The sequence below is a fragment of the Indicator indicator genome, chromosome 23 (genome assembly GCF_027791375.1).
Source record: "Indicator indicator isolate 239-I01 chromosome 23, UM_Iind_1.1, whole genome shotgun sequence".
NCBI classification, from domain to species: Eukaryota; Metazoa; Chordata; class Aves; order Piciformes; family Indicatoridae; genus Indicator; species Indicator indicator.
In genome coordinates this window covers 6,620,249-6,646,563 of record NC_072032.1, presented here as the reverse complement: position 1 = coordinate 6,646,563, position 26,315 = coordinate 6,620,249, and the positions used below count along the sequence as shown (strand labels likewise).

Genomic DNA, 26,315 nt, shown 5'->3' with positions numbered 1-26,315 from the left:
GAGACAGGCTAGCTTGAGTCAATAACCAGCCGTTCTATGTTGGCTTCACTTCTGATTTCAGTGGATCACAAGGATTTTCAGGTGAGATGGCTGAATGTTCAGCCTTGGTAGACAGAGGAGCACTTTTGCTTTTAATCCAGATAAAGCACAACAAGATTTTTCCTTTCTTCTGCCAAAATGCTCCTCCCCTGTCTTTCAGCCTGGATTTTTGGAAGAGAAGGAAAATTTCAAGTTCAGAAAATTTCTTAACAGGTCTTCAGGCTGCTGTGAACAATTAGACTTGAACAGGAGTTGAGCTGCTCTCTGGAGCTAGCTACCATTGTAGGTTTCAGTTTAGTTTGCAGCAAAATTTGCATTGTCACCTTCCTCGTAGCTGTCAAAAACAATTCTTCATAAAACCACTTTGCTTTATTCTGAGGCCTTTCGTACAGTCCAAGAGAAAGTGAAATTGGGTAAGAGGTAGATCTTGTTCATCCTAAGAGCTGTCTATGTGAGTTACTCTTGGTTTAGGACTGCAGGAGATGCATATAGAGCAAAGTTTTACTGTCTGTAAAGTAGTGATCGACTGCTGCACCTCACAGCACATGGTCACTGACAACATTCAGTAACATGCTTGAGGAATTCATCACTGAGTTCATCCCTGAAAAACCTCATACAATGAGGACATCTAAGTTCACCCTGTGCCCTGCCCTCAGATCCTGAGTTTCCATTGTCCACAGGAGGAGAAGCTTGTTCAGACTGTGAAGATGTTCTTCTCATGCCCGTTTGGCCTGGGCTGTTGCCTTGCAGGTGTTCAACGTTCTTCTGTGGGTACATACGATTTTGGTTGCCAGTGTGCCCTCTGAAATGACTACTTGTATCTCTTGAGTCCTAGAAGGAGAAAGAGGAGCTCTTGAAAAGGATGCAGTAAAAAAATATTCTCTAACAGAGTATTTCACCACCTTCACCTGAGATATTACTCATGTTTTTATGAGAAGGTTTGTAAATAAAATATGCATCAGTTCTTGCAGTGTTATTAACACGGTTGTAAAGAAGGCTTGTAGGAAACACAGGATACACTCAGTAAGCTACTTCAAAGGTGCCACTGCTGGGAGAGTCATGGCTGTCCTTCTCTTCTACCAATTCACCCTTACTATGCTGATCCAAAATAGAAGGAAAATGGACTAGGAATGGGCAATACATCTCCACTAGAACTGACTATAACTATATATAGTAAGGTTTTCATAGCTGCACTGAAGTGAAAGGGGTTTAGAATTAATAAGACTTTAAAAATATGTATTTAAAAATATATTTTTGTTCTCAATCCTGTTGACATGCTTTCACTGCAAGAGTAGCATGTTGCTTTCTTACCTGTCTTCTTGCTAGCTGGTGTTGCAGGCATGCAACCTCTGCCTGTAGCTCTTGTATTTTGCTCTGTGCTCGTTCTCGGTCTGACCTCTCAGATGTGAAATCATCTTTATAAACTAGGACCTGGAAAAGAATTACTAAGTTAATTTTAGAAATTCAGGGCATTGGCACGTTAGATTAGAAGTAGAGGTTGTGATTTCTTTGTTTGTAAATATTTTTTCCCAGAATCTCATGGTTTTCTCGATCATATCTGTACTCTAAAGGTATTTGTGTTTTTTTTCCCCCCAAGTTTTTCATATTTTTGTACCAAAGCCAGCAGAGCTGCCTGCAGTTGTTTATTGAGTTTCCTTTACATCTGTGTTAAGTATCTGAAGAGCCAGATGTGGCAAACGTCAAAAGAAATAATTTCTTTCTTCCCTCCCCTGGGAGGGGGTCTGGGAGAAAAGTAAGAATTCCCATCTCTAGGAAAAAGCAACTTAATGACCTGTTGTTCCAGCATTTGTATGCGCTCAGTGTCTCCTTCACTAGCTTTCTTCACATCTTCCAACTCTCTCTTTGTTTTTACGCATTCCTTTATTTTTTCTTCCAACAGCTTGTTTAACCGGAATATCTCTTTGTGCATCAGGTCAGAACTGGCTTGTGCCGAAGTCACTCCGTGCTGCTGCTCAAGCTGGGACTTCATCTCCTTTAGTTGCAAGTGGAGTCTCTTCACGTACTCATCCCTGCTTGCGTCATACCTCTGCCATTTGGCGTTCAAGTCTTCCACCTGAAAGGTGACCCAGGACAGTCATAAAGGACATGGACACAAGCTTCTAATCTTTCACACGCTGTCTAAACGTGCAGGACCAACATTTTCTCAAAGATAACATAATAAGCTGACTCAACTGCTGGATGTGGACAAGCCACATTAGAGGACAGCAGAAGATGATCACACTGTAACACAAACACTTCACAGGCACCATTCCCCCTTTCCCAATCCATAGGGATAGCATTCAATAGTATGGAGTGGGAAGGGTTGGTATTCATCCTGGGAGCACTGATGTACGAAAGGACACAAAAGATTTTTGTTCTGCAGTATATTTTTAACAACAAAACTCCAATATATTAAAACCAAGGTAATGAGTTGTTTTTAGCTAAGGAAACAAAGACTCTGTGCCATATTGAAAGGACTAAGAAAAGTTTTGGACTCACATTACCTTGCCATTTAATCAGATTAGCCAGACCTTACCTACTTCAGATTTACTGTAATTCAAAATAATCAAATCTTAATCTTGTACAAGATGAAAGTACTCACATGAGCTACTTTTTGTTTTAATATCCTGTTTTCATCTTGTAGGTTGCAAATAAGAGCTTGAAGTGAAGTTTCACTGTCTGAAAGCTGTAGATTTCAGATAAAGGAAGCGTTACTTGAACAGAAAAATTCCAAGTGCTACTTAGCTATGCTGTTAAACTGGAAGTTATCTTATTTGAAAAGCCTCTAAAACTGTTTGCTGTAGTGCTACAAACACATAGAGCTAGGTCTGCTGATTTCCATCTAGTACACTATTTCCAATAGTGTAGTCTATAGCTTTTATTATTACTAAGCAGAGCAAAAATGTACTCAGGTTTTTACCACCTTGGTACTGCTTTTAAAGAGGTCTGCGTGGGGTTATAAAAACATCTGTCTTACTAAATTCTGAGCCTGCTAAATGTCACAGGAACAACACCACACAGTTGGCATGCATGAAGGTCTGCCCTGTTGCCAGCAGAGCCCAACAGTTTACACAAGCTCCTTGGAAACTATTGTTTGGAGTGGGGGAATGCATGACAATGACACCAATGCCTTCAACTTGCTTTGTTGGTACTGTCAATTTTGGCCAACAATAGGAAGAAATTACTGGGGATGGGGAGGGGGGACAAGAAGCACTGCTTGCTAAATAATTGAGTAAAATGATAGCCCTTTTTACCCTTGTGACATCTGCTTTAAAAACCCCCAGTGTACGTGAGTAATATAGAGCACTTTTGTACAAAATTCCCTAGAATCAGCTAGTAATTGCATCTGAAATTTCTCTTCTTCAACAGGGAAGTCCCCACTGCACAACCTTAGCTACTTGTTACATATATCAAAGTCAATCAAGTTTCCTGTCTATCAATTACACATAAAATATGGTAATACTAAAGGCTTCAAGTCCCTTTTTCTTTGACCTAGCCAACCCCTAACTATTTCTTACAGGTAACTCCAATGTGAATAAAATTTCTTTGAAAATGCTCCTGAGGTGAGCATGTGCAGAGTTTCTGATGAAAGCATCGTTGAGTGATTGTGTGAAATACAGCATTGCCACTACAGAGCAGCAAGGAGATGGGATGGAATTATTCTTCTTGTAAGAACTGGCTGTAGTGTCCTACCCAACGTTCTGAATTGCTATTGGAGGCAGCACCTCCCATGCCGTTTTCCTAGCATGAATTACCTAATGACTCTGAGCCATCCTGGCTTCTGGAACAACAGAACACCATCATCTGCCTCTGCCTTCCACTGAAAAGCTTCAGCCAAGGTAATGATACAGCCAAGCCATACAGTCCAAATACCAGCTAAATACACCAAAATCCAGGTGTTCCTTTGTGCCCCTCGGTAGCATTTCTGCCACCTTCCTATCCTAAAGCAGTTTTTCTAAGCACCCCTGTTGGGGAGAAACATTGCCTTGCACTGGGGGGAACCCCAGAGCAGGAAAAAAGAAACAAGGTAAGACACCTTGACTCATTCTTCCCTGACCAGCTTTCTGTGGGTCTGTACTATGTGGGCAAAGCCAAATCCTGATCCGAGCAGCCACAGGCTACTGTGTTTTTAATTTAAATGCTGCTTTGAAATAGTTCTGCTTTGGTTTATGATTTTAGATGCTTAAGCAAGTCAGGAAAAGGTTACCACCTTCAGAAGCACAGCACCATCTAGTGATGCAGAGTAGCAGGCTGTGGTATAAAGATGCGGTACCACCTATATGTGCAGGGAGGAATTATAGTCCTGGAACTACTGAGGTTGGAAGTGACCTCTCAAGATACTTTCAAAAAAAAAGCCTCTGATTGAGATAAGTGAAATGGTCAAAATTCAAGTGATTGTCAACTTCTTCCATCCTAGATTTTTGGTTCTAGGAGTTATTTAGAGCTTGCCCTAATAATCTTCCCACCCTTCCTGAAACAATTTCAAGGGTGTTTCTCCTCACTCCCCAGTTACAACTATCACGTTGTACTTAACACCTCAGAAGCTAGTAAGACTTTAAAGAAACATAGTAGTAAGTAAGAATACCTGGTTAGATCTTTCTGTAGCTATCTGGTCATCTGAATTCCCCTTCTCTTTTCTTTGTTTCTCTTCCAGACATTTGGCCAGGTGTTGACACATTTCTGCTGTGGCTGCTAACTTGCGTTGGAGTTGGTGAGCTTCGTCAGCAAGCGAACGACACAAAACATCGCTGGTGGCCTGAGCCTTCTCCCTCTCTGCCAGGCTTTTCTGGAGTTTTAAGATTTCTCTCTCCTTTTCATAGGGAGGCTGATTTATCATCTGCTGTATCTCTCTGTTTTTCTCTTCTAGTTGCTGATTCAACTTCTGTACTTCCTAAATTAAAGGGTGAGGGAAAGTTATTTCAAAGTAAAGTGAACTCAAAAGCCAAAATACATCTCAGACTGAATTCCATACCGCAATAATTCCATATTGTTTCTATACTTACTGCAAAGGATTTTAAAAAGCAAAAGAAATCAAATTGACTTCTACATAATCACTTCACCTTGCAACTGACAGATCAATCAATCAAAACGCAGAACTGCACAAGCTGTACAAGCACTTCCTAGTCAGCAGAAGGAACAACCAGATTCTATGACAAAGACCTATGGCAGCAACCAACTGAAGATGGAACTTACATGGAACAAAGTAGTTTACAAGGAATCACTATGGGGACTGAGAAGTGCTTACTCGTCCTGACTTCTATCGTACCAGTTAGAGATCTTCCTCATAAAACACAGAACTAGAAAATCACCTCAAAACCCAGTGAAGTATTCTCACTGCCTGGCACTGTCACAGGAGCAAAGCAGAGGGAGCATAAATAGCAGCCTTCCCACTTAGGCAGGGATGAGTGGTAAGGAGCAGCAATAGAAAGTGAAATCCTCTTTTGACACTCCAAGGTATGTGAAGGAGGTCTGACAGGAATACTCCTAGGAAACAACTGTGTATCTCATTAACCCACATTCCTGTTGACCTGGAAGCTCTGTGGGATCATTTGTACTGCAGTAAGTTAAGGTCTCTGCAGGTGCTTTAAGAAGGAAGAAGTTTCCTTGCTGCCTGGGTTGAACCACTCTCTAGCACCATGTGTCTGAAGTACACCACTCCTGACTCTGCCAAAAGCAACTTGTGCTTGATATCCTCAAAAGGTTGGGAATGCTGGTAACAGAAACCTCTGCAGCACTGCTCCTCCAGAATCAGTGATGCCCTGGATGATAGTGGAGACCATGAGACAGGTGCAGTCTTCCCTCTACCCTTCCACTTCTTCAGAACTGCTGATGGAGCTGTAAATCACAGGGAACACTCTTCTTTGCACATCTGACTTCACAAAATGTCTCTTTCGTTGTTATTTTTTGAGACAATGAGTTCAGTCTCTCTGATCAGGCAGCAAATACTTCTAAAATGAACAAACTGAATATCTAGCTTACAGAGACAGCACCTGTTCATATACAGGTATTTCAATTCTTTGGCATCATGATAAATCTACCCCTTCAGCATCAGACTTCAAAATACCTTTGGCTACCACAGGCCTCTCCTCTGTCTGCAAAGGGTCAGTAAGATCATCTCTAATTACAAATTTTTGAACCTGAGCTTATTTAAATGTATTTTAGGTGTGTGTCATCTATGGCAAATGTTTTGTATAAGCATTAGGTCAAGAGATTACTTACAACAAAGATGCTTGTTTCAATTTTAAGTACTGCTGCTCAGCTTGGAAATTCCTTTATGCTGCTTCATCCAGAAAGAAATGCTTTACAATTCTTTTAAGTACTTCAGACTGAACAAGGGAAAGTCTTAATGACAATAACCAAAACAGCAGTTGTTGCAGATGGGAAGGGATGCAGCTTTTAGACTTTTCCTGTCATACGCTATACCATTTTCCCTGATGTCTCTCCTCACAAGCCAGGCTTGCTCCTTACTTCTCCACCTACTACCGTGCTGCCTTCATGTCAAGAGGAAAAATCTATTTTTAAGTGCACTGAACCCCACCATTTTAATAGAAGGGGTGGCATCTTGCAGAACAAAACTGTGACCTATGATTCTCTAACCAATATGAAGCTTCCAAATTTAGAGGGTTTGAGTATTTTTCCTTCTCCTTCTGACAACAGCTGCCAGGCTACGCTTTTGGGTTGAGATTCTACGGTTACCTTCTTGGACTTATGGCAGTAGGAACCACTGCTGAATGCAGATGGCTGAGTTGCCTTGGGCCCAGCCCAAATCTGGGCACACAGCGATAAAGCAAGTCCAGTCAAACACACCAGCATGGCGCTCTGAGGCCGAAACACTTGATGTCTTGTCCGAGCTGTGCCACCAGCAGCTTGCAGTGCCACCCCGGGCATGTCACACCGAGCTGGCCGCGATGCTGCCTGCCGCCTCTGTTTCCATCAGCGCCAGCGAGCAGGCTCTAAAACCTCTGCATGCTCCATGCGCGACAGCCACTGCTGGCCTTACTAAGCTTACATTACTCCTGTTTCTAGAGAGGATGGACAGAAATGCAGCTACCGCGGTGGATGCTGCACCCCCGCTGGGGCATCCCCGCACCCTATTTCCCGAGGAGGCGAGGCACTGCCTGCTAAGCGTTATTTCGAAGGTATTCGCCGTTTTACCTGGCTGAGAGCTTCCACTCTTTTGGCTGAGAGCCTCTCGCTGTCCCTGAGGCGCTCTCTGGCCTGGTCCAGCTGCTCCAGCAGGCTCTCCACCAGCGAGCGAGCCGGCTCCGCGCTCGCCGTCCCTGCCTCGCCGCCCGCTTGCTGCTGCCGGGCCAGGCTGCCCCGCAGCTCCCGGATCGTCGCCTCCTTGGCGGCCAGCTGCAGCTGGAGCTGCTTCAGCTGCTGTGCCGACTCGTGATACAAGGTGCAGAGTGCATTGTACCGAGGCACTTTGTTCTTCAAGCTCCTGTTTTCCCGGTGCAGCTTCTCCAGCGTTTCCTCCACCTGTTTGAAGCGGGCCACCAAGGGTTCCGTGCTGCTGGCCTCGCTTACCGAGCACATGGCTGGGGAAGGTGAGCCGCGGTCCCGCTGCTGCCCCTTTTCTTTTTCCTGTAGGTCGAGCAGAAACCCGTCCAGCTGCATATAAACTCAGGAGGCGCCAGGCAGGGCCGCCACTACTTCTTTGCTCTTCCGCCTTCCCCGCCGCGGGAGGCTGACTGCGCTACTTTAAGGGCTCGCAGGGCCCGCCTCGCCGCTTCCCCGCCGCGGTTCTGGGCGGGCAGGGCTGGGGCACGCTCCGCCTCTGTTGGGGGGGGGAACCCCGCAGTGGGAGTCGGACTCGGGGTCAAGGCTGAACCGGGGAACCCCGGTGAAGAGAAGGCAGCCGGGGGCTGCACGGGGGGAGCTGGAACAGGCTGAAAGCTGCGGGCTCGGGCCGGGTGGGAGGCTGTGAGGGGAAAGGGGAGGAGGCCGGGCTGAGCTAGAGGCTGGGGTGATTGAAGGGGGAGACTGGTGGGGCCAAAGGAGGGGGAGCGAGGAGCGGTCGCGGGGAGGAGGTGGTCTCGGTAAAGGTGGGACCGGCGAGAGGCCGGGAAGAAGAGGGCCCGAAGCAGTGAGCGGCTTCCGAGGAGCTGGCAGACGCGGCCGGCCCCGCGTTGCGAAAGCCCCGTATGGCGCTGTCCCAGCAGGAGCCGCTGCGGGAGTTTCCCTTCTCGGAGTGGGAGTTTCCCCACGGGCGGCGACCCCCGGGGCCGGGCCGCCCGCCTCGCTCCGTCTCAGAGAGGCCCCAGAGCTGCCGGGCCGAGGCTGGCGGGGGAGGCCTACTCACCCGCGACCCTCACCCCGCGGCGGCGAGAGGCTCTGCCAGGAACCACAGCGCTGTCTCCGCTCTGGCTTTCCCAGCACAAACACTCCAGAAAGCCTCCACAGTGTACGGGATCCACGTCGGTGTCCAGGGGAAGGCCTTGGACACAGGCAAAGCAGCACATCTCCCCTCAAAGGCCGCACATCTCTACAGATCTTGAGGAGAGGCTTGGTTAGGAATCACGGAATGATTCTGGTTGGAAGAGACCTTTAAAAGATCATCCACTCCAACCATTCTCTAACTCTACCAAGGCTGCTGCTAAACCGTGGCCCTCAGCAGCACATCTCTTCCCCGTTTCAAACACCTCCAGAGGTAGGGATTCAACCACCTCTCTTGGGGAACCTCTGCCAGTGAAGAAGTTTCTTCTAATATCTAACCTCAACCTCCCCTGGTGCATCTTGAGGCCTTTTTCTCTTGCCCTGTCACTTTTTACTAGGAAGAAGAGACTTCTAGCTGTTAAAATTCCTTTATCAGCTGCTGATAAAGGAATCCCTCAGGATTGTACATGACATGGAGTTGAGAATGAAGCAGGTGTCTGACAGTAAGCAAACAGGCACCTGTCAGCTAGCCTTCTGTTGGATAATTTTCCTTGGCAACATAGAGAAAGAAGCTGTTAACCAAGGATACAGCTGCTGGAACTGGTGTAGGATTTCTCATAGGAAGAGGGGATCATGGTAAGCTGGGCTGATGTAAAGTGGTTTTCAGATTGGTTTAGTTCTGCCACATTCTCCTACTGGTAGAACAGCTTGGAAGGAAAAGCCTTAAAGCAGCATATTGGTTTAAGGTTAACCTAGGTTACATTTGATTATTAGCAGTGATAGTGTTTATTGTGTATATATATTTGCATGTATACAATCAGGTATACAACACAGAGCTCTATATGTGCTCATAGCCTTATCGTGCTAGGTTCAGCACAGTCATAGAAGAGGTTGCTGGAGCAAAAAAGTACATTGTCCAGTTACAGAGCCAGTGAAAATCACCTTCAGATGTAGGGTGGGCAGAAAGAGAAGAATTTAATCAGTGTGATGGAGAGCAGCGTCCTGTGTTATTTATGTCTGCTGTAGATACATCTCTATCTGCTTGTAGGTGTCATGGCAAAGACAAAGCAGTGAAGAATTTGTGTGGAAGAATTTGCAGGAATCAGAACATGATCAGGGGAGAAGGTATGGAACTTGGAAGTTGAGAGGCTCAATTCCACTGGTGCTGGATTGGAAGCCTCATGATACTGATGTGTGTGAAATGCAAGGTATGATATTTCAGCTTTTCATGGAGACAGTGGGTGTAAACTGAAACAAGAGGATGCAGTCAGACATAAGGAAAACTATTTTCCTGTAAGGGTAATCAAACATTGGAAGTGCTTCAAGCAGGACTTTGGGCTAGAGGCCTCCTGCATTCCCTCAACAATAATTATCCTTCCATTCAGTTCAGCTTTTTCAAGGTGGAAGGTTGGTTTTTTGTTACCTCACTAATGCCAGAAAGGGTTGTCCAGACAATTGGGAGTAATACATTCAAAATGGTTTGTTAACTGAGCTGAAAATAAACTAAACATGTAACTGGATTTTATGTACGTAGAAAATCCTGTGAGATAGAAAAGGGTAAAACAGTTGTCTAAGGTACAGGTCTGTGGTGTATTTGCTATTTCATCTTATAAATAATGTCAGCACCCCACGATTAAGAACAATGAAAAATCCGTAAGTTTAGGGAATATGTTTTTGGGCTTTTTACTTTTACAGAGTTATATCCTACAAACCCAGGGGTTTGCTGGGAAGAAAGTAAAGCCCCTGCTTTAAAATATCCATGCTTTATACCTTTCATATACAGTAGTAGGAAAAGGGAAAAACACTACCTAGACTACATTAGAAATTTTATATTTTCAGCATTGTCCTAATGCCAGAGCTCATTGCAAAATCTGGAGCAAGATTGCTTTTTTTTTGACTGTCAAAGTATTTTGTAGAAAGCTATGATGAAACCTAGTAATGGAAAAATCTGAGTTCCTGCCAGTTCAATTAGCAGATGACAAGGCAGCTCAGAATTCCTGTGTCTGCAGATGGGACAGTGACATCCTTAGACCAGATATCAGGGAATTTAGTTAGCTGTCCACCAGAATGCATCATAGAACAGTTATAGTTGTGGTATTGTAGCAGTGTGTTAGAATTAGGCATGTTAGAATCCAGTTACTGAAGGTTTGGGTTTAGTGCTTTGGATCAAGCCAGCACCCCTCTGAGGAAAGCACCGCTGACTGAAGGGAAATTTGACCTGCGTAAGTCTTGAGTAAGAAACTGATCCCATGTGTTCTCGGGAATGCCCTTAGATGACTGTTTCCTTTTGTCAATTCTGAGGAATTCCTGGGAATTCAGTGAGAGAAGCTAGTGCCAAAGACTGAGTCACATCTTAAGACATGGTTTCTTAACATACCTGGCTTTTCCTGGATTGCCTCTTGTGTGTGTTCATCAGATTTGCTGTTCAGAATCGTCATCTGGCCTTTTCTGGTTATAGACAACCAAATTAAGGCTCATTAAGTACAGTAATTCTGGTCAGCAAATAACTGCCTGAGCAACAGGTATGCTCTGCACTACTTTTCATAAGGAACAAACTTTCTTTTCCTACCTTACTGGTCTCAACTTGAAAGACAAGGTAAAGTTCCCTTTAACTCTCAGTATGCGGTATAACAGGATAGTAAAGCCAGATGAGATAAAATATCAGCCTTGGATTAGATTTTGTTCAAGAAATCTTGACAAAGTTGTTTTGAATAATTCATAATATTTCATGTGGCAACCATTATGATTTGTGAGAAGTATCATGACAGTAGCTGAAGAAAAGTGATCAGCCACTCCCTAGAAACAAAAAGATGAAGCAGATCTTCAGGGACCAGGAAGAAGGAAAAATGAACAGTAAGTGTGCAGACACATAGATATATTTAACAATTCAATTTGAAACCTGAGTTATTTGTAGAGTTGTAAGAATAATTAATCTCATCACAGTAGTTCTATCTCTACCACATTACTGCAAATAACATAAGAGTGAGTCCCTGTATTTAGAAGCATAATTCTGTGTGGACAAGACTATAAAACTTGTTGCAGGGGGAATAATCAGATCTGCTTCATTTACAAAAAGCTGTAGATTTTACTACATGTTCAGTCAAGCAAGCTGTGGCTTTCCCCATTGTCTTAGGTCACCACTAATAGTCCTGGAGGGTAAGTCATGATCAAATGACACTTATGAGAAGTTCCATAGCCTTGAGATGATTTTACCAGAACTGGTTAGAAATTCATGAGTGATCCTCTTGCTGCTGCAGGCTGGAAGAATCAACAGCAGTTCACATTTGCTTTGCTGTTGGTTGTGCAGTGCAAAAGGGAATAAAAACATGTAATGGTTTATTTTCCCTAGTGAATCATCTGACATACTGCTACAGAAGATGCCCACTTGGAGCTTTACCTGTGTCTGAGAATCTGATTTTCATGCTGAGCAAATAGAATGTTTATCCTTCTGTGAGTCACTGATTAACAACAATTGGAGCTGCAGTCACGTTTGCACTTTTGTGGGAATGGGTAAACATCCTTTACGTGCATAACTGTGTTGAATGTTCTGATAATGCCATGTTCTACATATTTTACAGCTGGAACAGCAAACTCTTTGAGAGGTTATCCTCAGGGCATTCAGGATTCCCAAAACTGGGTTTACACATTGCTGTGACACACATGTGTGCCTATTTCTCTTTTGGATGACAACATTCCTCTTTCAGTCTTGTTTTCTGTTTGTACACATAAAAATGTTTAGTGTAGTGTGGAGAAATAGAAGGGTTTCTATTTAATTCTAATGTAAGCTCTTCCTCACTTTGTTGTAGTTGTTGTTGTTGGTTTTTGTATGGTTTGAACTTTGGAAGATGTCAAAACCAGAAGTGTTTTGAAGCTTAGGGCAGAGGCACAGGAGCTGTGTTCTAAATCATGGTAAGGCTGAAATAACCAGGATGAGGAGCCACAATGTTGGTCAGATCCAAAGCTTTTCCATAGGAAGTGTTTCTTTCATGTTTATTTGCACTAAGATGGTGTTTATCTCTCAAAGATCTTTGTAGGTGTTGGTAGATGAGCAAGAGATACACTTGTATAGATTTATCAAGTCTTTTCATCAGGTCTGTATCCAGAAACAGGCTTCTGTTATACCTTGTAAGTCTGTAACGCTTTACAACTTTGCTGAGGGTCACCCTCCTCTGCAGGTTTACTGGTCTTGTATTGGATATTCCATGCATACACACCCTGCCTCTTAAAGTGTTTTGCTATTTCAGGCCTTGCTTTAGTCTATTCTGAATATTTTTACTTTTTGCAGTTTCTCTTTTGCTTGCCCATGGCACAGTAGTCACAACTCGCTGGGTCTGTCCTTACAAACTGCAATTTATTTCTCTTGGTGGTGGTGTGTCTTGATCTGAGAAGTTCAAGTTGTGTGCTTGGTCCTTGGGGAAGCTCATGACGTAACTGATTTTTGAGCAGCAGTATTATTTACAAGAAGGTAAAAAGCTCTCTCTTTGAACACAAGTTAGCAACAACTGCAGACAGTTTGTCATAGTCACAGGCTTACCTCACTTAGAAGCAAGTTAGTTCTTGCAGTAGGGTTTTTTAATCTGATTTCTGAAATGATGGTGATGGCCATTAGCTGACCCAACAGCTTTATAAAAATGAAACCTCATCTGCCCCATCTCTTATTTCCTGTGAGCTATCCAGGAAGTGTCTCAGAATGAAAGAAAAGCTATGAATTTGCCAGATAATGATTCCGACTCTTGGTTCATGGTTCTTTCCTGTAGGCAAAGTTATAGGTTTCTTGTAAACCTAAAGGAAGTGGAGTGAAGGGGTTCACTCGTGTGATAATGAGAGTAGCCAAGATTGATTAGCACTTGAGGGGAAAGCTCTGCTTTGGGTAGTAGTGATTTGTTCTCCCTAGTAACTAACAGGACAAGAGGAAATGGCCTCAGGTTGCACTAGGGGAGGTTTAGGTTTAACGTGAGGAAAAATGTCCTCACATGAAGAGGTCAGGCATTGGAACAGGGGTGGTGGAGTCACCATCCCTGGAGATGTTCAGAAAACAAACAGATGTGGCACTTCACAACATGGTCTAGTGGTCATGGAGGTGCTGGGTAGAAGGTTGGACTTGATTATCTTAGAGGTCTTTTCCAGTCTGAATGATTCTATGATTTTCAGAGCAACACTTCACACTTACTTCTTTTCCTGGGTCCGATTGGGATAGAGATAATTTTCTTCACAGCACGGCACAGGGTGCTGATAACAGACTGATGTTTTAGGTATCACTGAAGAGTGCTTGCACAGCATTGATGCCCTCTCTGCCTTTAACTCTGCACCCCTAAGGAGCAGACTAGGGCATGGGCAGGGAACATGGCCAGGACAGCTGGCCCAGGCTGACCAGAGAGACATTCTGTGCTATACAACATCATGCTCAGCAATAAAACTGGGGGTGGGTGATGTGTCAGAAGCAGCCACTGCTCTGGGGCAGTGAGATATCAAGAGATTTGTTCAAAGTTGCATGAAGTGATTGAGCTACAAAACACAGAAAAAACTTTGGAAAAGAGTAGCAATGGGTAGGCAATTTTATAGATGCAATGTCAGATAATAATTGGATCAGAATTCCCTCAGGACTAATAGGAAAAAAACTGTGTTTAGGATAGCCAGAAAATAAAATCTGTTTCTTCCCAAGTTTACTCATGGATTTGTATCAGTCTATACTAGAGGATTACACTTGAAAGATATTTTCCAGCCTGTACTTTTCCCATCTTCATTAATGAAACAAACTTCTCCAAAGTACATTTCCTGCAGAGCAGCATCAGCCAAGTAGAACAGGTCTGTGCCAGAGCAGCACCTTCAGAATTCACCAGCATCTCCATAACAGCTACAGAGTGTTTTTGCTACAAGGGAGCTGTGATGCCTGTCGTGTCAGTGGCTTTTCTGTAGCTTTTCTGACAGAGCACATAGCATTCGAAGTGTGGTTATCCCCAGGGTGATCCCTGTGTGTTTGTTCTTGCAGCAGCCCACATTTGGGTTTGGAGAAGAGGGATCTAATAAACCTGGCCAGAGGGATACAGAACTGAGAAGCTGACCTTCATCTGTGTTGTGTGAGGATCTGTGATGAAGGGGCTTTCCTGGCTCCTTCAGGTACCAGGGAAAGAAGAGATGCTTTTGGGCAGAGCAGCAAAGGGCTGTCCCTGCTTGTGTGCTGCTTGTGAACCCCATGCTGCTGTTTTAGGATGGAGCTGCTATGGCCTGGGCTGCTGTGGGGACTGCCTGGGCTTTCATGGGCAGTTCCTCACTAAGGTGCAGATGCTGTGACTCTTGCCAGAGGAGCCATCCTGGTGGTGGTGTGATCTGTACCTCTCCTGCTGTGGCCTCCGTTTTAGAAAGCAACCTGGAATCTTCAGGGAAAAAGGCTCTGCCAGCTCTCTAGATCACTTGTGTTGTACCACTTGTATCCCGGTGCAGAGGAGCTTCCCCAAGTGTGGGGATGGATCATGGCCACAGTTTTCCCCAGCCCTCTGAGTGTCAGCCTTGCAGTGACTGTGCCCCGTTTGGCTTCTCCATAGTCTGGATGGATTTAGCTTTTAAATCTACCATGAGATACAGTGGAACAAAGTGGTAGAATGGGGAAGTGATGTATTTTTCAAAGTGCAGCAATGCTCTGCATGGTGGGGAGTGACTAACCTGTGCTATTACCACTCCTTCAGGAGGGGAATGCTGAGCAAATTCGAATAAATGTCTGCCTTTTTTGGTTCTTGATTGCAAATCTGCTTGAGAGATGTAGTTGGCTTTCCTGGCATGTGCATCAGTGTTTTGAAAGCAATGCAGTGTTATTTGATCTTTGCAGAAGATAGGATGGGAAGACATGTAGCATGCAGCAACTGGTATGGAAGCAAGCTGGGAAATACCTGCACAACTTGTGTTTGATGCAAGTGTGGACACTTGGCTGGTGAGGATCCAAAGGGTGATGTACTTGGTTAATGAACAGAAGCCATCCTGTCACTTAAATGGAGCAAACCATTCAAGAAGGATGGTTTTCCATATTTTCTCTCCATCAGCAGCAATGTGGAGATGCCTGGCACACCAGCTGTGGTCCTGACCCTGCCTCACTGACCCTGGTTTGCCTCACTAGGGATTTGTCTGGTGAGTGCTCAGCCGTTGGCTGGTCCTGGCTCCTGCCAGGAGAGCTGCTCTGCACTTCTGGCTCAGATGCTGTGGGATGGTGGCTTTCATGGGTAAGGATACTGCCTCTGCTTGCCTTGCTGTTCCCCTTCTTCCCAGATCATCTTCCCTTACATATTGGCCCACCCTTGATGCTCCCTGATGCACACAGCACTGAGCAGGCCACCTCCAGTTAGTGCATTGGGATGAATGAGCCAAAGACCATTAAAACTTCCTGATGTTGGAATGTCTCTACTCATATTTAAGGCTGAGAGGAAGTGGCCTCAAGTTGCACCAGGAGAGGTTTAGGTGGGTATTAGAAGATTTTTTTTTTACTGAAAGAGTTCTCAAAGACTGCAACAGCTTGCCCACAGAGTTGGTTGAATTCTCATCCCTGGAGGTGTTCCAAAGGAGCAGAAATGTGATGCAGAGGGACATGGTTTAGCACCAGCCTTGGAGGAGTTATAGAATGGTTGGACTCCAACCTCCTTTCAGTGAGTTGTAGAGAGCCAGAAGGCTTCCCCTCAGCCTCCTTTTCTGCAGATTAAACAATCCCAGTTCCCTCAGCTGGTTCTCATCAGACCTGTTCTCCAGACCTTTCACCAGCTTCATTGCCCTTCTCTGGATGTGCCCCAGCACCTCAAAGTCCTTCTTGTAGTGAGGACCCCAAGCTGACCCCAGGATTTCTTTCAGTCTGCATTACTCTGAACTTTGTTTTCAGCTGATTTTTTGTGTAGCAAAGCACCGAGAGTGTTTAAATCTGTGTGCCAGTCAAGAAAAGGCAGAAGTTGTAAGAGAGCAGTTTGAGCTCTCAGGGTTCAGTGCACAAGACTGTCGTGTTTCTTAGTGTGGAGGTCCCCAGTTCTGTCCTTGATGTGTCAGCCAGGAAAGTGACTGTCACAGCTCTGCATGTGACTTAGTAAAGCGTTCTCACTGCCAAAAGAAGCCATGCTGAACCTGGCCCCAGCAGTGTCAGTGCAACTACAGGAAAATTGCAGAGAGCCCTTGGGATCTGGGCAAGGCCAGAGCCTGAAACTAAAACTTAGTCACAGGCTCTTGAGAGTGGCTGGGACGTTGTCTGTATGCCTGTGACACTGCAAGTCAAGAGGAGCAGTTCCCCATGCTGTACATGACTCTGCACTTATGGGATGGCTTTAAAAATAGCTCTGCTTACTCAGATGCAGCTGGTGGCTGCAGAAAAACACCACGGGCTCAGAAAGCTGGAACAACTAGAGCTGCTTTCCCATAACCAACAGCCAGCAGAAGGCAAGGTAAAAAAAAGGGGGAGATGTCTTAGAGTTTGCTTTCAACACGTTGGCTTTTCATACTCCTTAGGGCATGGAGTTCCAGTCATTTCCTATTCCTGAGCCATTAGAGGTGATGCCAAGTCTGTGTTGCTGTAACATGGCGTCACAGATTCACAGAATGCATTGGGTTGGAAGAGACCCTCAAAAGTCATCTTGTTCAACCCCCCTGCAGTCAGCAGGGACACCTCCAACTAGATCAGGTTGCCACATCTCTGGGCAACCTGTTCCAGTGTTTCACCACTCCCATTGTGCAGAGCTTCCTCCTGATGTACAACTTGAATCTTCCCTGCTCCAGTTTCGAACCATTGGGCCTCGTCCTATCCCCACAGGCTCTTCTAAACAGTCCCTCCTCAGCCTTCCTGTAGGTCCCTTTCAGATATTGAAATGCAGCTCTAAAGTCCCCCCAGAGTCTTCTTTCCTCCAGGCTGAACAGCCCCAACTCTCTCAGCCTGTCGTTGTAGGAGAGGTTCTCCAGCCCTTTGATCATCTTTGTGGCCCTCCTCTGGACCTGCTCCAGCAGGTCCATGTCCTTATTTGTGAGGATCTTTGTGAGGACTTTGTTAGTTTATATTCCCTTAGGTCTGTCCATCACAGGTGCCCACTGGGGCCATTTCAACCCACAGAAAGATGCCTTTACCTCAGTGTGCCATTCCCATGTAAATACAGATTTTCCCTGGAAGTTAATTACAAGGCTTTTAAAAGAAAAAAACCTTTTCATATAAACATTCCAGAGTAAGAACTTTGTTTACACGGTATACTAACATAGATACAGAAATTAACATTCTATTGCATACTAGGAGCTGGTTGTGTATTGTTGGTGCTTGTGTGGATACACACAGAGTGAATGCTGTAGAGCCTTTGCAAATAAAGCACAAACCAGATACAGCACATTGGAGAAAGCTGTGTGAAATAGTACTGTACATTCACCCAAGTCCCTCCTGTTGTGAGGACTACTTATTTTTGTCATAGAATCATTGTGGTTGGAAAAGACCTTTAAGATCACTGAGATGAAACCATTCTCTAACTCTGTGTGACTCTTCTGTGTCAATCTGGAGCCAAAATTATTGAGCTTGGGCTTTCAGGATTATTTCACGTGTATCACAACTTGACCTACAGTAATATATTTCAAGCTGCCAATAACTATCTAGTCTTCTTTGACAGAGTTTTCATACCAAAAGATTATAGATTGCACTCATTCACTTCAGGACTCCTGTGAGTCACTGCACTGAAAACAAACTGAAACTGTTGCACTAAGCTATTTTTATCAATTTTCACTCCCATAGTACCCAGACAGTTCACTAGGTCAGAGCTCCAGAAGCTCTTTGCATGTTCCTTAGGCACTGTAGGTTAAGGTTCTATCTTCACGTGGCTGGAGGCCAAGATCAAAAGATCACACCATGATCAATTCTAAGATCACTTTCTGGTTGTACTGCTCCATGAATACAAGAATCAGTAATTTTTTGAAAACACCCAAAACCCACCCACCCCCCCAAAGAAAAAATCAAACCCAACCACAAAAACCCCAACCCATGAAGGACAGGAAGATTGCTGTAGGGTTTAGCAGGAAAACAGCCAGTGAGAAAACTTCAAATGAGATTAGTCAGAAGAAAGCAAGCCTGTGTTTTTTTTACTTTCAGTTAACAGGATTTTATTATTTACAGGAGCATTTCCATAGTGGTTTGCAGTGGAGAAAAGTTTTCAGTGGGCATCAAGAAATGAAACCAGCAAATTCTGGTAACCTATAGATTTTTATTGAATGGACATCCTTCTCAAACCAGAAGTTGTTTCCATCTTTATCACATTTTAATACAGTTGGATGAACTCTGTAATACAAAGAACTCCACATCATATTTTACAGTAAGATTTGTTCGTGTTTCCCCAAGACCAACTGTTTGGTTTTCAGTAAAGCAAAAGGAAGTGCATACAGTGAGTTTACCATGGTTGTCACCCCAGGCTTGCCTCATCTTTATAGAAGCCACTCTCTCTTAGGAGTTTTCTGATTCTGTATAAAAAAGAACAAAAATCCCTATAGCCTTATTAATAAATGTGCTCAGTGGCGCCCTGTAGAAAATGTTGAATAAAGCAAACCACTCAGTCATATCTGGTTCAGTTAACAGGAAACTGCTGCACATTTCATTTAGCATTTCTTAAACAGTAATAATTGCTTCAATTAGTGATTTATATCTAATGAAAAACAGAGAATGCTTGCCTCACTGAGTAGAGCCACACTGCATATTGCTGTTCACATAGCACTGACAGGGTTACCTAGCACTTTACATCTGTTTCTCAAACTTTTCAAAGGTAAGTATTCATATTTCCCTTTAGGGATGGGAAACTTTGAATGAAGAGAAATTAAAGAACAATTAAAAAAATACAAGCAGAGAAAAACAGGTGAATTAAAGCACAAAGGAACCTGAACAGAGATGTTTAACCCACATTTAAATTGGAGATGGGGGAGTGGTGTCAGAACATAATGAAACAAAATGGTAGTGACAGAACAAGGGGCAATGGCTTCAAACTGGAAGAAGATGGATTTAGAAGGGAGATGAGGAAGAAATTCTTCCCAGTAGGGTGGTGAGGCACTGGAACAGGTTGTCCAGAGAAGTTGTGGAGCCTCCAAGCCTGGCAGTGTTCAGAGGCAGGGTGGATGGGGGCCTTGAGCAAGCTTCTCTAGGAGGTGTCCCTGCCTATGGCAGGGGGGTTGGAACTAGATGACCTTGAAGGTCCTTTCCAACCCAAACCATTCTAGGATTCTTTGATTGTCAGAAAATGAAATCTAGTCCCCAGTGGTTACATCACTCAGACACACAGCGCTGTTTGAGAAGCAAGTTCTGACAGCATTTTTCCATACTGTTTCCACGTGCTTTTCTCTAGAAAGAAGACCAAGGTGAATCGAAAACGTGAAGCCAGCAGGCACTTTCACATCAACAGGAGATGCTCTTTCACAGGTTTCATCTGTGTCATCATTTTCCCATCGTGTGTTTTACATCTGACATGCTGCCTCTCAGTTTCCTTATTTCCTACCAGTAAAAGCTGACCTGTTTCTTGTGATGCTATTTACTGTAGCCAATGTAGGGGAAAACTCCAGCTTTTGTTCTAGAGAAGGAGGCAAATTCTATACCAGAGATTCAGTTCTTCCTCACAGATTTCTTCTCATGTCATTTCAAATAAGCTCCACCTCTGCCTCAGAATCAGCTCACTCAGTCTTACTGTGGGAAGGCCATTGAAACCAAATTTAGCATTCATCTGAGTTTACACTTGCAGCCTGAATCTGGTGTCCTTCCCCACCATTGCTTGGTTTTCTGTTTCTGTCCTGACGTCTCCTTTTTAGCTCTCAGCCATTTATCTTCTTTTATTATCATGCTGATGTATGTTCAAGATGTAGCACTTGTGGGGTCGGACTCGATGATCTTAGAGGTCTTTTCCAACCCAAACAACTCCATGATTCTATTTGATATTGATTTCTTTTAAAAAGAATGAAAGAAATCTTAATCTGACTGCTGAGAAGTCAAACAGGTCATGGAAGAAGCTGAGAAGTGATGCTGTTAAATCTCAGCTGCTGTTCATCAGTTTTAGTAAAATACTGAACACTTGTTCAGTGAAGCAGTTGCCAGCCCATGGCCATCTTCACTTCTGACTGGCATCTGTAAGATTTTTAGTAAAATGTCCTTTAAAACTAGATTGACACTGGAGGGGTAAATCATATCTTTTCCATATTTTTGTCAGTTGCCTTGTTTTCCTTGTTTGGAGTTGTGTAAATAGATGGTAGCAGAGGGAAACTGGAAATTTTGATTTTTCAACTCCCTTTTCACAGCATTTTCCTGCTTTTCAGTGCTGGAAATCTCAATACATCATAGCACACATTTCCTTCCTGATCTGTCCAGGTTGTCAGGTATTGAGATTCAGTGGACTCAGTTCAGTTCTCTGGCTCCTGCTTTTGATGAGAACAGCATCCCCAGCAGGAACACAGCTATGCTGTCTTCTACTCTAAAGTAATTTGTTCTCATCCCCTTTGCATCCACAGTGGTTCCTATATGGCTGAAAGTGATTCTGTGCCACATCCCCATATGCAACCAGCACCTCATCAGTGTAACTCAGCAAGGGAAAGGCAGAAAGTACTTTAAAAATAAACTGATAAAATGTCAAGTGGAGAGCAAAAGCAGAAAATACTGATCAGGTCACTCCTTTTGCTCATTAGTGGCTGAACACTCTACTCAGGCTCATTAGGCTGTCCTTATATTAAACTCTTGCAATTTAATCCTACCAAGAGGATCAGCCACGAGGGTGGTGAGGCACTAGAAAAGGCTGTCCAGAGAAGGTGTGGAGGCTCCAAGCCTGGCAGTGTTCCAAGGCAGGTTGGATGGGGCCTTGAGCAAGCTGCTCTAGCAGGAGGTGTCCCTGGTCATGGTGTGTCCGAGGCAGAGAAGTGGTGCTGAAGGGCATGGATTGGCACCAGACTTGGCAGTTAGAGAACAGTTGGACTGGATGATGACAGTGTAACCATGTCCCAACCAGCATATGCACACTGCTTTGCATCAGCATTGGAAGAGGTGATGAGGAGGGCTCGGGACATGCATCTGAGGGCTATAAACCAAAACTGACCAGGGTCTGGTTATTTCTAATACAGGAGGAACGTAGCTGGAGGAACCAGCTGCCTCCCCACGGCTTCCCTCTGTGAAGGCGCCGCTTCCCCACCGCAGCTCGCGTAGCCCGTTTTGCAATGTCAGGATTTCAAGGTGATAGCCACATCTCTTTGATCGTTTTGGCTGACTCACGCTGCATCTGACAAAGAGCTTTCAGGAGGTGGAGGCTTTGCAGGAACCTCTGCCTTGATGCCTGGGACCTTCATTGCCCTCTAGTGACAGGCCCGGAGCAGGCAGCAGAGCGCAAGAGGTGCCCTGGGCTCTATGGCTCCTCGTGTTAAACTGTGCCAGCGTGATTAATTGCAGGGTTGATCAAAAAACAGGCTAGTACAGAAATTCTATCAAGAAGCTGTTGATCTTTGGATCATGCATTCAGAGTTAGAGTCATCTGACAGCAGTTTATCTCACAGCTGTCCTGAACATATCAGCTCAAAATTAATTTTGTTCTTCTAATAAAGATGAGAAAACAAATTACAAAAAAAAGGTCCCTTCCAACACAAACCATTCTATGATTCTATTAAAAGAGCAGATATTTGTCATGGTCTTACAGAAAGCAGCAATAGAGTAGTCCATAAATGATGTAGGCAAGATAGAATAGATTTATCTATTCTATGTTTTACAGAATATCTCTGTATTTTATATAGAACAAAAGAGAGCAGAAATTCCACATTCCTCTGTGATCAGGGGTGTGACTGAATTTAGAGCAGCCTGAATCTTTCCCACCACATGCAGTTCTCAAAGCTTTTGCTACCCATAGAACAGAACGTTCCGTGATGTTGCTTCAAATCTTGCAGTGCAATAGGTGCAGGGAGTAGGATGTGCTTTGTTTGCAGGCAGGATCAGAAATACACATTCCTCACTTATCTCCATAGAGTGAGAAACTCTGTAAAGTCCCTTGCCCGTTTCCTTCTGCTTTGTCACTCCTGAGTAAACTTCCCAGTTCTTGACCCTGATACTTCTGTAGAAAGAGCAAAGTGTCCATCATGGCAGTGAGATTTGCTGCTAAGTATTTTTCATCCCAGGGATTCAGAAAACTTCATGGTCAACAGCTGATGAGAGGCTGCAGTTGTTAAGTGTGAGGCAGGTGTGGCTTGATTTACACATGCCTTCTGCATCTTGTTAAATAGAGCAGGGACAGAACCAGTAGGACAATTCAGGAGTCAAGACTAATTTTAAACTTTCTTTAAAAAGAGGCCAATTAACATAATATATAAACACAGAGTAATTCATCACCTGGACCCTGATGGTAGGAGCTCTGATCTTTTAATTACAACCTGGGGTATTTTGCTTGTGTTTCCATATCTCGTTTTCCTGCTTCGTCAAGTGGGGAAAATAATAATTATCCTGTTCCTAGGATTGTTAATCCTTTTGAAGGACTCCAAGCACTATAAAAAGAAAAATACCCCATGAGAATATTCCTGGTAATGACATAGTTTGGCTGCCTGCAGCCCAGAGGGTTGACTGGTTAGCAGGGGCTGTAGTAACGAGGGTTTTGGTCATGGCCTGATGAGATATTATTACTCAGGTCACATCTCCAGCCTGTTGCTGCATTATGAGAATTGCTGCCTTCATCACTGACAGTTGCACAACTTCCTTCTGGCTTCTAAAGTTTTTGTTTCCAAGGAATTCCTTTTTTTCTGGTAACTGGCAATGGTTTCCCAGGCAACAAGAGTTGATACTGGTGACTGTTTCATCTCCTCCTTTTTTTTCATTTTAATATTAGTGACATGACAGAAGCAGTCAGACCACAACTTCCTTTTTCCTTCCAGAGGTTTTATATTAAAAAAAATCTTTGAATTTGACAATGTGGATGCTTTTTGGAAGCAAGTGAAGACCAAGAAAGGTACCATTCATTGCTCAGTTCTTGTCAGAGGAAAGAAAGAAGAAACATCCATGGGTTGTAGGAAAAAGATGGGAGCTGAGGCCAGCCCCTCTCTGGCCAGGACAAAAGCAAAAAAGGGCAACAGCTGGGGTCTACAGGGAAGATACCACATGAGTTTGGTAACAGTTGTATTCCCTGCATCCAAAAAGACCTTAAGAAAAGAGAAAAACCTCACTCAGATTTATTTAGTTCATCCCTCTCAGACTCTCACCCACAAGGTGTACACCAGATCCTAGTAAAGCTCCTGCCAGACACCTTTTCACAAATCAAGAGGACTTGCACTCCTGGAAAGCAGTAATGGTGAAGACAAACTGTAAGCAAAGATGACTTTGGAACATGAGAGCTGGTTGCATAAAGCAAGGCTTGATCTCCTCTTCTGGGCTCCAGGAGAAGAAAATGTAGTTTTCAAGTTGTACCCAGAAAGGCTCAATGCTGAGCATGGAGATGCCCAGCTGATGTGTTGCCAGTATTTAAACTAAATCTAATTGTCAGTGACCGGTCTACAGATGTTAATCAATCGTCAACCTCTTACCTTTTGGTTCAGCAAACAGTGTTTTTTTTAATTAGCTAAACTGATAACTGGTGGTTTCTGTGAGTAAGGGCCTCTCACCCTCCTGGGACCTTGGGAAGCATCCTACAAAGCGTAAGAAAGCACAGGGAGAGTAGTGTGGTTGTACCGTGGGCTCCCCCTCCTCCAGATGCCTGGTGGGACTGTGCAGGACACAGCTGGGGCAGTTGGGAAGAAAATAATGTCCCAAACTGGATAAATTGGAAGGAGAGGAGTTAGGACCAGGCATGAAGGGCTGGCAAAGAACTGAGTGATGAAAGGATGGGGCAGGTGCTATACAGGAAGGCATGGAAATGTTGGTGTTTATCTTTGGCTCGGCTAAGACGGAGACCAGGAGGGAACAAACGGCCGTAACAGCCTGCTGCTTCCAGTTCTACTCTGTCCCTACTCCGCTGCTACTCCGAGTGTGGTCTGCAGGTGGTGCAAGTGCCTCGAGAAACGCGGGCCGAGCCGGTTGGGCGATTTTTTCAGTGTGGGAAACTTGGACCCATGACTGCTGCTTTGATGGCAGAATGCGCAAGAGGGCTACCCTAATCTTACTTTCGTTCTAGGTGCTTCCTAACCTCTTGATAAGAGGTTAAAATCCCCAGTTCCTAGCACGAAGTCATCATTCCTAGAGCTTGGGAGACAGTTTTGGTGTTTTCCTTTATCTCATCTGTATTTTAATTAATGATTTCAGATTTAATAACCAGCGCAGTCATCTCATCTTGTAAATAATGAGCAAGTCAACTCAGCTGCAGGGATGTAAGTAAAATCTGTCAGAGATTCTTGCAATATGTTACACCAGCAGCAGAAAGAGGCAAAAATAGCTATAGAGAGAGAAAAAAAATCATATTACACAATGTTCTTTCCAGACCTTCCAATCCCTTTGTTTTAATGTTCTGATATAGGAAATAAACTCAGCAGATGCATTTATTTCACTGCTTTGGCATTTTATAGCACCAAGCCCTTTTGGACCTCCTGTTATGCTCCACCACATATGGCTCCACCGCCAAAATGTCAACAGTTGGGGACTTGCAGTAAAATTACATTATAAGCAGTCTGGTTTATTTTTGACTGAGGCAGAGGTGGCTTTCATTACAGAATCACAGAATGTTAGGGGTTGGAAGGGACCTCTGGAGACCATTGAGCCCAACCCCCTGCCAGAGTGGAATTACCCATGCCAGGTCACACAGGAACACATCCAGGTGAGCCTTGAAAGTCTCCAGAGAAGGAGACTCCACAGCCTCTCTGGGCAGCCTGCTCCAGTGCTCTGTCACCTTCAATGTAAAGTTTCTTCTCATATTTAGATGGAACTTCCTACGTTCAAGTTCATGCTTATTACCTATTGTCCTGCCACCAGAGACCACTGGCTCCATCTTCCTGACACCCACCTCTGAGATATTTGTAAGCATTAGTAAGATCCCCCCACCTCAGCCTCCTCTTCTCCAGGCTCTCTCAGCCTTTCCTCATGTGAGAGATGTTCCAGTCCCCCCAGCATCTCAGTGGCCCTGCACTGGACTCTCTCCTGTATTTCTTTGTCCTTGAGCTGGGATGCCCAGAACTGAACTCAGTGCTCCACCAGAGGCCTCACCAGCATAGAGGGGGAGGAGAACCTCGACTTACTAGTCACACTCCTCTTAATACAGTAGCTGAGCTGTCATTGGCTATCTCCTGAGACCTTGCTAAACATTCTAGAGTAAAAGCCTCCTTCCTGACACTTTGAAGTCCACGTGAGTTTTGATGTTGGCTTCATTAACAGTAAGATGAAGGCTTAATGTTGCCTGTGTGGTATAAGGCTGACCTTTTACTGGATCACTGAGGCTGTGGGTGAGTCAAACAGCTATTTGGTGCATCATGTCCTCTCTCTCTGTAGGTTAACTCAAGTAAATATCATCCCAGGTGCCAGCTGAGGAAGTTCCTGAGATAGAAGAGCAAGGTCATGGAGTGTTTTTCCATTCTCCATGCCTGTTTGTACCAATCTTTACCTGTAAGCACGCTGCTTGTGAAAATGCATTCCCCAGTGCTCATAAAAAGCTTAGAACTGATGAACTCCGAGTGTTTAGTGAAATGAAAATGTGTGGTTTACAAATCTTAGGAAATGTGGTAGCAAAATACCACGTGGAGTTCATCAAAGTCCTGAGAGCTGCTTGTTCTGGTAGCGCCAGGGGCTGAGGCACATCACAGGAGCCCTGTGGGGTAGCAGTATTGTCCTGTGTGTAATGGGATTTGCAGCCTGGTGGGAGGGGCTTCAGTTATTCAGGATGGTAGGTCCTTCCTGGACTGAAAGTCTCAGTGATGGGCTGGGGACTTAGTTTCCCCATGGCAGCAGAGGCACCTTTGAGGTCTGAGTATTTATCAGTCCAGGGGCAGGTTACAGG

The 26,315-nt window shown here is 44.4% G+C and overlaps 1 protein-coding gene across 1 annotated transcript; it reads right to left on the bottom strand.

Moving 5' to 3' along the window:
- Positions 1–584: 584 nt before the first annotated feature.
- On the bottom strand, positions 585–7,584 carry TNIP2 (TNFAIP3 interacting protein 2). The gene is made up of 6 exons (XM_054391561.1): positions 7,195–7,584; positions 4,625–4,930; positions 2,642–2,725; positions 1,832–2,113; positions 1,351–1,470; positions 585–870 (listed from the first exon to the last, which is right to left on the bottom strand). Exons 1-6 carry the CDS (start codon positions 7,576–7,578, stop codon positions 589–591), a joined length of 1,458 nt encoding a protein of 485 aa, XP_054247536.1. The 5' UTR covers positions 7,579–7,584; the 3' UTR covers positions 585–588.
- Positions 7,585–26,315: the final 18,731 nt, after the last annotated feature.

Excerpts from the sequence above, each read along its gene's own strand:
- TNIP2 (XM_054391561.1), bottom strand. The coding sequence starts at position 7,578 with ATGTGCTCGGTAAGCGAGGCCAGCAGCACGGAACCCTTGGTGGCCCGC. Across the intron at positions 4,931-7,194 it reads GAGTGGAAGCTCTCAGCCAG|GAAGTACAGAAGTTGAATCA; the intron begins GTAAAACGGCGA and ends CCTTTAATTTAG. Across the intron at positions 2,114-2,641 it reads TAAAACAAAAAGTAGCTCAT|GTGGAAGACTTGAACGCCAA; the intron begins GTGAGTACTTTC and ends GTCACCTTTCAG.